An 11,941-nucleotide genomic window follows, 5' to 3' on the forward strand; every position below is an offset into this window, starting at 1 on the left:
GTAAGTTTTTAACTTACTGAGTTAGCTGAGTTTTTGTCCGTTCCCTGGTACCAAGGCACGCTTCAGTCACCGGGCTTCAGGCCCTGTGCCTTCTGCAACAAGGCTGTGCCCCTGAGTGACCTGCATTCAAGCTGTCTGAAGTGCCTGGGAGAAGCTCACATTGGAGACCGCTGCCAGATCTGCAGAGACTTTAAGCCTTGGATGAAGAAGGACCAGGAGGCCAGGCTGAAGTTTTTGTTAGTGGAGGCGGCACTGAACCAGGCCAGTCTGACTTAGCGCAGGGTGCCTTGGCTTTGATAAGGCATGCTCCTCCTATCATACCGGAGTTCCTGCACCGTTCACCATCCCCAGTGCCTAGGAAAAGGCACAAGAAGCAGTCGGCCGAGAGGGGACGGTCCTCGGCACCGAAGATGGCCCGCTGTGGGTATCAGAGTAGAGTGCGACCTAGGTCAGGGCACTCCTCTGCCTCGGTACTGCAGAAGTCGGCACCGTTGACTCCGGCACCTATGCAAGTACCATCAAGTCCAGTACCGGATGAGTCTACATCTGCATTATCGGTGCCAACGCTATCTCAGTGCCGACCAGGCTGGAGGCGTTTGCTGCAGCTAGAGACCTTCTTTCACTTTTGGTACCAGTATGACTGGCAGTACAAGGGTAAGTGGTATCGGTGCTGATGGTCAGGAGGGAGCCTGTTGTTTCTGGTCATAGTTCAATGCCAGGCCCTTTGGTACTGTCAAAAGGGAAACTGGCTATGCTGGCCTCAGTGCAGGTATCTTGTCTTCAGCACTGGTGGGAACTGCACCTCCATGGTCACCGGATAGACTTGTCTTCTGAGTCAGAGTTCAAATCTTACTCCTCTCATTTGAGGAGTCGTCCCTGCTACTCCCCCACATGCTTCTACCCATCCATGGGCCCAGGCACAGGGGTGCCATCAAGTGCATGGTCAGGTCTTCACTGGGGACCTGTGCTGGTCCAGTGGCCCTTTGGGAATCCATGAGGTTTTCCCCCAGTTTCTGGAACTAACTCTAGGTGCTCTTATTTGGTGGCCTTGGAACAAAGGTCACTGCTGTCTCATGGGGCTGCAACTGGTCCAGCCTCTGGTACTAAGCCTGGCACAGAACTACAGGAGCCAGCTCAACGGGATCCTGCCAAGGCATAAAGAGAGGAAGAGTGTCCATAAGCGGTGCTGGCCTCCTCCTCCTCCTCCCCTGGTGAGGCTGTTTCAGAAGCAGGCATGTCCCCTCCCCAGGATGACTTTAAGGCTCACACAGAGTTGTTGAAAAGGGTGGCTTTAAATCTAGGCATACAGGTGTAGGTAGTGAAAGAATCTTCCCACAGCCTAGTTGACATTTTAGCCACTGCAGGCCCTTCAGGAGTGGTCCTGCCTCTCAATGAGGCCATTATGGACCCTGTTAAAGCCATATGGCAGGCTGCTGCACCCCCACCCCGCCAATCAAAAAGATCTTAACAAAAGTACTTTGTTCATGCACAGGTTTATGAGTTCTTGTACACCGCTCCCTCCCTGTCCTCAGCATCCTGGTGGTATCTGCTGCCAATGAAAGAGAAAGGCAGGGCCATCAGGATGCAACCCCAAAAGCAAAGGACTCCAATAAACTGGATTTGTTTGGTAGAAAATTTATCTTATGGGTGGTGGGGGAGGGTTGCAGCTCAGGATTGCAAACCAGCAGGCGCTGCTGGCCAGATATGATTTCAACATGTGGGACTCCAGGCAGAAGTTCAAGGACTTGCTCGCACAAGAGGCCAGGCAAGAATTCTCCTCACTGGTGGACGAGGGAAAATCAGTATCAAGGGCGTCATCGCAAGCTGCTTTGAATGTGGCTGACTCAGCAGCCAGGTCCATGGCTTTGGCAGTGGCCATGTGCAGGAGTTCATGGCTTCCAACCTCGGGTCTCCTGCAGAAAGTCCAGCAAACCCCTCAGGACCTGCCTTTTGAGGGAGCTTTGCTCTTTTCAGAACAAACTCATGCAACCTTAAGTCACTTGGTTTGTACACACCAGCAACTTCCATGAAGCACTACAGGCCCCAACAGCCTGATCAGTACTCTGCCCTGCCTGTCCATCAGGGTCTGCAGAGTAAAAGAAGCAGGGGTTTTAGATGTAGGGCACCCCTTCTTTCTACTGTGATGTTGATACCTGCCCCACCCAGATATCCAGGGGTTCTAAGCAGGTGTTTTGATATGACACTTGAGGACGCCATACCAGTTTCCATGATGTCAGACCCTGTTTCTCCTTTGTTTACAAACCGCCTTTCACACTTCCTAAGTCCATGGTCTGATATCACCACAGACTACTGGGTGTTGAGCATGGTGGAAGTGGGTTACGTTTTACAGGTTATTTCCCCTTCTTCTCACCCTCCCTCTCCATACCTATTCAGGAACCCCTGTCACGAAAAACTTCTGGTCCAAAAGGTTCAATCTTTTCTTTGGGTTGGAGCCGTGGAAGAGGTTATGCAGAATTTAAGAGGGAAGGAGTTTTACTCCCGTTATTTCTTAATCCCAAAAGCCAAAGGAGGTCTCAGACCAGTTCTACACCTGCGCCACCTCAACAGCTATCTCAAGAAAATAAATTTCCACGTGGTCACCAGTTATGGAAGGCTGGTAACCATTTTTTATGGAGGACTTCAAGTTGGGAGACATGCTGGAGATCCCATGTAGCCGGTAGTAAAACATCATTAGAGTGTCTAAAAATTATAGATAATAATTTTCTAATACCAAAGGTATTGCATCCAACTCAAGGGTAACTATTTTAGACTTAATTATGATTAATTCATATTTATCACTAGACTAGAAGTTAGTTGAACAGTAAAAAAAATATAATAAGGTTATATCTGTGATAAAATTTTGATTTTTAATATTGTTATTAATTCATCAGTGTTTAAATTGATTCCTGTTAAATTCATTCATTTAAACTTTGCAAGCAGTCATAACCACTTGGTTTTACTTTCTATAATTTCTCATCTTTACATTCCATATTAATAAAACAGAAAAACGTATATTATTTTTGAGCCTGCAATTTAGCTAAGCAACTAAATTCAGTTAATCCCTGAGAAATCTGCTGTGGGTACTTAATTAGTTAAAACTCCTTATGTAATGTGTGTATTATACTGTATCTATGCTAATGTCTAAAGCCTGTTAGATAGGTCCTCTGGGAGGGATGTGTGATGGGTTGGACCCCTTGGAAAGCTAAGATGCTAAGATACTGCTGGGTCTATCTGTTCTGCCTGCATGGGGTCCCTTTAACCTGTCTTGCTGAGCCAGGCTCTTAAAACCTCCTCTAACACACACACAGGCAGGGCCACACCCAGCTTCAGGTCAGCTCTGGGAAGCCTCAGTTTAAGGGACTTGCTCCAGCACTCAGATGTCCACCTCCCTTGGAGTACAGACCCAAAGATATATTATGAAATTCGGCCCCTCCCTCAATGTGGAGAGAGATGTGCACATTTCTTGCCCTCCCCCCAGTTAGAAATTACAGAAACTGGGTTTAATAATAAACAAAACACATTTTATTAACTATAAAAGGCAGATTTTAAGTGGTAAAATAGGTAACAAACAGAACAAAGCAGATTCCTAAGCAAATGAAATCAAACACGCAAACTAAGCTAGTTTCACTACAGAAATTGGTTATGAATAGTATTTCTCACCCTAGATATTGTTGCAGGCAGTTTGCAAAGTTTCTGTGGTTCAGAGTTCCAGTTATATTCTTTTTCAGACTGGACCCCTATTTCAGTCTGGACTCCCCCTGGCCTTCCCTTTTGCAGTCTTTCTTAGGCAGACAGGCCAAGGAAAGGAGGAGTCCTGTTTGCCTTCCTCCCCACCCTTAAATAGGATTTACATAAGGCGGGAATCCTTTGTTTCCCAAACTTGACCCTCCCTCCCCCCTTCCTTTACAGTGGAAAGTTACAAGAAGTCCCAGGTAATGTTTTAGTATCAGGTGACAAGACCACCTGACCCTGTAGTATCACAGCGTCCATGAGTCAGTGCCAATATGGAGCGTCCACAGGAAGGCCAAGCTTTTCACAGTTCGTTGTCCTCGCTGATGGGCCATCCACCCTGTCTGGCTTTTCCATTGTTGTACCTGAAGTGTTAGCAGTGGGCGTCACCCAAAGTAGCACAGTTGAAATACAGATACATAGTCAATATTCCTAACTTCAGATACAGAAATGACACAGGCATACAAATTGGATAATCGCATTCCGTAAATTATAACCTTTCCAGTGATATCTCACATGAGCCATTTTGCATAAAGTATATCTCAATTATGTCATATTCGTATCATAAACATAGTTTCATAAAGAATATAGAATGACATGTCCCAGGATGTATTAACAATTCTGCAGTTAGGTATTTACACAGCCCATTAAATTCCATATCTAAGTGCCTCTCAAGTATTAGTTCTTAGAATGGCAAGATTAGTGATAAATTCCAGGGTCCAGGGCTATCTTCCATATACTCAGACCTTCCTCAACTAGTTGACAATTTCTTTGTGTGTAATGGACTGTAATTACTGTGAAGGGAGAGGCAATTTCTTTGGTAGTTAGATCCAGTTTGGGCTGAAAAATCATGACACTGAATATTTAGAACATGTCACATTGTGTTATTAGCATATACGCATCTTTAGTCCTGCACTATCCAAATTCCTAGAAAACAAATTAATCTCATACCATAATGTGACCCACCAAGTGTGAAAACAAATCGGTTATTCCTCTCACAGGTTAGAAGTGGCAAAAAATAATGCTTCTGTAAAAGTCTAGATTCAGTTTTAACTGTAAAATCATCACCATTACACCTGTAATAATGAGCTTATCAAGATTAAGATTTAAAGATCTGATGATAGAACATGACAGTTAACATGTTCTAACGTGTCTGAAAAGTTTAGCATAGACTAGGCAGTATGTATTTTTTTAATACAGTCTAAGCCGATCGAGATAAAGCTTAGACTTCTCTCTGTACCTTAACCAATTTAAAGTGTATTAAAGGCCTTGTTTATATTATATGCTGTGTAGTTGTAGCTGTATTGGTTGTAGGATATTAGACTGACAAGGTGGGTGAGGTAAAATATCTTTTATTGGACCAATTTCTGTTGGTGACAGAGAGAAGCTTTCAAGGCACACACAGCTCTTCTTCAGGGTGACATATTTTAAGTATTCAGTGTCGTGATTTTTCAGCCCAAACTGGATATGGCAACCTAAGAAATTGCCTCTCTCTTCAGTGATTACACTCCAATAGACGCAAAGAAAGTGTCAACCAATAGAGGGAGGTCTGAGTGTACAGAAGATAGCTTTGTGTGGCTCGAAACCTTGTCTCTCTCTCCAACAGAATTTGGTCCAATAAAAGATATTATCTCACCCACCTTGTTTATGTTCTACTTTCAGACATGGTAGTTAGACCGTGTTAACTAAAATATTTGGATACCATACCTTTCATTCTAGTCTAGAAAGGCCATGTGGCTGGCAGTTAGACCAATACTGTTGCTACTAAGCCCCAACAGCTCTTAAAGGGCACCTAGTCATAAATAATCCTTTCGATGTTACTCTAGTAGAATGTAGCTAAACTGTAGCCTGCATAGTACAGTGTGGATGACTTCAGTATCAAACCTCACATTAAAACCCTGTGGTTAAGTGTCCCAGAATTAGACAGCAAATATCTATTTTTCAGATGCTTCGTGGAATTGCGCCTTTGTTCTGTGAGGCTAGAACTGAGTGTGTGTTTGTGGGTTTTTTGCAGTGGGGAAAAATATTTTCATAATCTGAAATAAATTCTGGAATTGTGTGTGAAAGTTTGAAGAATTATAGCGAGCCTGCTTTGATGAAACACATTTCCCTCCCCCCCCCCCCCCCCCCCCCCCCCCGCGCCGATTGGAGCACATTAACAATGAAATGCTAGACCATGTGATACTTGGTAGTCGCTTACCACAACCACTAAGTTATCTCCACTTGCAGTGTAACAGAAAGATGTTTCCAAGATTTATTTTAGCCCTCCCCCTACCCCCCCATCATGTTAAAGCAGGACATCTGGACCATTTTTAGCCTTGCTGTCTGTTACTTGATTATTGCAAAGAGGATATTTTCTTTAAGAATAAAGGGAAAAGAACACATTCATTCAATTAAAGCTGACCCAGAATAACAACAAGGGAATGTCTGTCTGTCTCTTTCAGAAAGCCCTCGTTGCTTCAATAGTTGTGGTGATGCAACTTGCAATTCTGGGACACAAAGGGGTAAATGTGTTGCTGGGACAAGCTCAGTGGAGGATGATGAAATCGGAATGAAAGAGATGTATAAACAGCTGTAAGAACTGATTTTTGTTATTTCTTACTACAAATGTAAAAGGGGGTTGGATACCATTTTCCCTTCTGGAAAGTTTATAATGGGTGTGAAACATATTATAAGGAATTCAAATAGCATGTAACTAGAACAGTGACAACTTGGCACAACGAACTGCACCTATACAAATAGGGGGAGATACATAAAAAACAGAGTAAATAATCTAAATGGAGTGTCAGGATGGTTTTGTAACAAACCTACAATCCTGGCATAGATTTCCCAACTTTGTTGTACTTCATGTACCTGCTTTGTCAGGAAATCCTGAATACTGGCAACAAGTTGTGGATCATGCAAATACTTATGAACATGGTATTTCTCACATGTATAAAGTGAAGCATGTTCACGTTTGCAGGACTGGGCCCTACAATGGAAGGAATGCAGTTGTGGAAAAATTACAAAACTGGTAGAAAGAGTCTCTCTACAAAGAGAGCACATAATATTAAATACACAAATGTAGTCCCTGTTTCTGCAGCCACTTAAGCATGTGTGTAATTTTTCTCAGGTGACCAATACTAATGGAACTATTCATATGAATAGAAGTGACCCACATGCTTTGAGGTTTGCAGGAATGGGTCCTAAAGTTACTGAAAGTGTCTTCATGTGTGTTTGCACTGCACTTAGCACAATGGGGCCTTGATCCTCATGGGGGCCTCTTGGCGCTATTGTAATATAATTCAAAATCAAAGTCTACAAGTCAGCCAACTCTGAAGCACTGTTTCTATTTCAGTGACAGAACTTGTCTGACCCACCTTGTCCCTGCTTTCCCTGCTGAACACAGGTGAAATTATAGGGTATAAGGCATTTCTACTGTTGTGGCAAATCATAGGTCTGATCCCACATTCCTTGAGCACCTGAACTTCCACTGAAGACAAAAACAATTTTGAGTTCTTGTGGAATTCAGAATAGGGCTGTCTGCAAGCGCAAATTTTTGTGTGTGAATAAAATTTTAGGTACAAATTGAGAAACCATTTTTGATCTTTTGACCTTTAAAAGATCTGAAGCCGTTAGACTCACATTGAGTATCAGTTTTCATTTCCTGCCATCCTGTAGTCTAAACATCAGCATGAGACACAAAAATTAAATTACTCCAATGTAGGCAGTCCTTTAATACATATTCTTTTAAAAATCAAGTTTTCTTTTAAAATTCTCTCTGTGTAAGTAGCAATTGTTAACCTTGTTTAATTCAGATATACAAAAAGGTGGTGATGTAATCATCTTGTTCTTAAAGGAAGAGAGAACGTAACCTTCTACTTGATGTCATGCTACTTATGTACACAAGACGATGGTTTCTGGAAGAAGCAATACCATATGTAAGAAGAACTCTTAAGAAATGCGGAGTAAATTCAGAAGACAGAAACTGAAACTCAGATCTATTATCCAGCCAAAACACAGGATTTAATGTAACAGCTCACAACAGGGTTTGCTCTTGCTTCAAAGGGTATGTCTACACTGCAATTAGACAAGCGCGGCTGGTCCATGCCAGCTGACTCGGGCTCATGGGGCTCGGGCTTTAATTGTGGTGTAGACATTAGGGCTCTGGCTACAGCCTGAGCTCTGGGATCCTCCCACCTCGCAGGGTCCTAGAGCCTGGGCCCCAACCGAGTGTCTATGCCAGAATTAAACAACCTCTTAGACCAAGCCAGCTGTGCATGTCTAATTGCAGCGTCAACATACTCCTAGAGATCAGTGGGAGCATAATTAAATCCAATACTGTAGAAGCCTGATTTTTAAACTTATGTGCCTAACTTCAAGCACTCAGGTGCCTGAAATGGGTATTTAAGTGGGTGCTTCTATCTAGAACACCCACAGCTCACACTTACATCAACATCTCTGAAAAATCACACCCAAACTGTCAAGTTAGTGTTTAAAAATTGAGGTACCCAAAGATCAGTGACCACGTTTGAAAATTTGGCTGGAGGGTATCAGGTGCCTAAATGCAGATCTCATTGCTTCATTTTAGGCATCAGGTTAACAAAGTTGGGCTCTTCAGTATGATCTGCCAATGTTCTTCCCTTTTAGGACCATACCACCTCAATAGGTTCACAAAACTTCTACTGATGTCAGTGGGCATGGGCATACAAGGCACCAGCACAAGGGTTCTTAGCAAGTGAAATTATCTTCATTTATACTCATGTGGACCCTGCACCTCAGGGGTTTATGTTGTACAACTTTTTTCCTGTGGAGTTTGCTGATGATGAAAAACACGTCCATTAAGATTACCCTGCACACCAATAAAAGATAGTTAGCTTGATAATTATCTAAATAAATTACCTGATCCTGACTTCAGTCAGAAATGAATGCTTCAGCAGAACATCTGTTTCTTCCTTATTGTGATACAGTGCTGCATTGTACTGTTGCAGCCATCAAAATGACTGTGTATATGAGACAAATAGGTCATTAGCTATTTAAATACTTTCTATATTAATGAACACATTAACATGGCGTTAACACACCTTGCCACCTTTCTATGGTAGCACTGTAGAGCCCCTTCATTTGTTTTATGCATTTATTTTGGTGAAAATGCTGAACTGTTGAAACAACTTGTGGCGCTTATATTGTATAACAGTAGTAAAGGAAACTTACATCACATCCTGTTTCAGCAGCTCATGTGTACTATGATTCTGGAATTATGCTGAGGAAGGTCTATGACCTGTGTTACACAGGAAGTCAGACTAGATGATTACAATGGGTCCCTTCTGGCCTTAGAATCTACTAATATTCTCCAGCTAGGTATTTACACAGCCCATTAACTGCCATATCTAAGTGCCTTTCAAGTATTAGTTCTTAGAAGGGCAAGTTTAGTGATAAATTCCAGGGTCCAGTGCTATCTTCCATACATTCAGACCTCCCTCTACTGGTTGACAATTTCTTTGTGTCTAATGGAGTGTAATTATTGCAAAGGGAGAGGCAATTCCCATACCTATTGCAGAAATTGAGGTTTCAAAACTTTGTTACCTGTCAGCTCTGTGTTCTTGGGGAACCAGGGTGCAATACCCAGCCTGTCTGACTCATGAAAGACCTCGCCCTCCCCCCCCCCCAGCCCCTGCTTGAACCAAAGCCAATCAGACAAAAGACTTACAAAAAGCAATGAAAAGGCAGTGGAAGACACACCTAACTCGCTCCGGACAAGGATGACAGGATTAAGGAAACTCCCCTAGCCTCATTTGCATCAAAGATGGGACAGGGAGACATCCCTATTAGCACACAGAATGGACAACAGAGATTCCAAGGCAAGAACCGCATGGAACTCTGGGACCAGAAAAGCAGGAAAGCACTCTGGATCCTTGCCTACCACCACCACCTGGGAACCCCGATCGATTCAAGCTTCACGCAGTGGTGAGAACCCAGCTCTCTCTCTCTAGGTATAGCCTTCTGACCCTGACTTGTATGATCAGTTATAGTTTTCTAAACCTGACTTTTATAATCAAATTTAAGTTAGATTTAATATTATAACTGTTTTGTTTGTTTGGCTCCCCTATGATTATTACCTGACAATAAATAACATTCATGGTTAAGCTGGTTGCTTCTCTCTCTCTCTCTCTCCCCCCGCTCCTCGTGTTTGTTTTTTTGGCTTCCTCATTCACTCTGCAGCAACGCTCCTCGTACCTAAGCTAACGATCCCTGTAGCGCCCAAAAATCCTGTGGGGTTTGCTCATCAAGTGGGTTACTACCAGAACAATTGTAACGTGAAAGTGGGGTTAGGGACGTGCTGAATCTGGGGCATATGAGGGCGGTAGATTGAAAGTGCTGCTCGACCCAGTGTGCGCAGGCGTGCTCTATTCCGGGGCGGTGCCCAGGGCATATTGAGGGTGACAGCTGGGAAATGCTGCTCGACCCAGCCTGCTGAGTCCAGGGGCATACAAGGGGTCAGCTTGGGAGTGCTGATTAACGCGGTCCTCTCAGATGCGCTCTGTTAATGTGTCTGTGTGTGCTCATCTGATTCTGGACAGCTCCATTGGTAGGTGGAAAAGGCATAGAACTATAGGATTAGAAAGGACCACAAGGGTCATCTAGTCTAAACCACTGCCAAGATGCAGGATTTGTTGTATCTAAACCATCCAAGACAGATGACTCTCCAGCTGCTTTTTGAAAACCTCCAGTGAAGAAACTTCCACAACCTCCCCTAGGCAGTCTGTTCCATTGTTCCACTGTTCTTACAGTGAGGAAGTTTTTCCTGAGATTTAATCTAAATCTGCTATGTTGTAGTTTGAACCCATTACTTCTTGTCCACTGTAGCAAAAGAGAGCAACTTTTCTTCTTTTTTGTGCAGCCTTTCAAGTATCTGAAGGCTGGAAGGAGGTTACGAGTGGAGTTCCTCAGGGATCGGTTTTGGGACCAATCTTATTTAATCTTTTTATTGATGGAGAGGAATTATTTAAACTCGGTACCAATGTGGACACAAGAACAAATGGATATAAACTGGCCATCAGGAAGTTTAGACTTGAAATTAGACGAAGGTTTCTAACCCTCAGAGGAGTGAAGTTCTGGAACAGCCTTCCAAGGGAAGCAGTGAGGGCAAAAGACCTATCTGGCTTCAAGATTAAACTTGATAAGTTTATGGAGGAGATGGGTATGATGGGATAACATGATTTTGGCAATTAATTGATCTTTGACTACTAGCAGTAAATATGCCCAATGGCCTGTGATGGGATGTTAGATCGGGTGGGATCTGAGTTACTAAAGAAAATTCTTTCCTGGGTGTCTGGCTGGTGAGTCTTGCCCACATGCTCAGGGTTCAGCTGATCATCATATTTGGGGTCGGGAAGGAATTTTCCTGGAGGGCAGATTGGCAGAGGCCCTGGGGGGTTTTCGCCTTTGCAGAGGGGGGCACGGGTCACTTGCTGGAAGATTCTCTGCACCTTGAAGTCTTTAAACCATTATTTGAGGACTTCAATAGCTCAGACATAGGTTAGGGATTTGTTACAGGAGTGGGTGGATGAGATACTGTGGTTTGCAGTGTGCAGGTCAGACTAGATGATCATAATAGTCCCTTCTGACCTTAAAGTCTATGATTCTATGACATATCCCCCCTTAATCTCCTTTTTTCTAAACCACACATACCCGTTCCTTCAGCCTTTGCTCATATGGTTGCATTCCATCCCTTTGATTATCTTTATTGCTTGCCTCTGGCTCCTTTCCAGTTTCTCTATACATTGGTGAAATTGGACACAGTACTCCAGCTGAGGTCTAACCAGGGCCCAGTAATATCACTTCCTGTGACTTGTATGCTAGGTCTCTGGTAATGCAACCTAAAATTGCATTTGTTTTTGTTTTTTGCAACAGCATTGCATTGCTGACTCATGTTGAGGTTGTGATCCACCACAACGCCCAGATCCTTCTTAGCAGTGCTGCTGCTAAGCCCCTTTCCCCCATTCTGTATTTGTGCATTTGTTTTTTCTTCCCTAAAAAGTGTGGCACCTGACATTTGTCTTTGTTGAATTTCATTTTGTTGTCTAGAGCCCAGTTCTCTAGTGTTCAAGATCCCTCTGAATTTTAGCTCTGTCCTCCAAAGTATTGGCAATCTCCCCCTAGCTTTGTGTCCTCTGCAGACTTGAACAGCATGCTCTCTATTCCTACATCCTGGTCATTAATAAAGATGTTA

At 43.3% G+C, this 11,941-nt stretch overlaps 1 protein-coding gene across 7 annotated transcripts in view; it reads left to right on the top strand.

The window, feature by feature from the left end:
* Positions 1–11,941, top strand: part of LOC102938708 — a 95,055-nt gene that overhangs the window by 78,048 nt on the left and 5,066 nt on the right. For 5 of the 7 annotated variants that reach the window (XM_043543906.1, XM_043543905.1, XM_043543912.1 and 2 more), the window contains exons 11-12: positions 6,174–6,303; positions 7,568–7,649. In XM_043543906.1, coding sequence (XP_043399841.1) covers positions 6,174–6,303; positions 7,568–7,649 — 212 coding nt within the window. Of the gene's footprint in view, positions 1–6,173; positions 6,304–7,567; positions 9,883–11,941 lie in introns of those variants that run through there. The other 2 variants (XM_043543909.1, XM_043543910.1) reach the window with 2 other exon arrangements.

This window comes from Chelonia mydas, chromosome 3 (assembly GCF_015237465.2).
Source record: "Chelonia mydas isolate rCheMyd1 chromosome 3, rCheMyd1.pri.v2, whole genome shotgun sequence".
Classification (NCBI taxonomy): Eukaryota; Metazoa; Chordata; order Testudines; family Cheloniidae; genus Chelonia; species Chelonia mydas.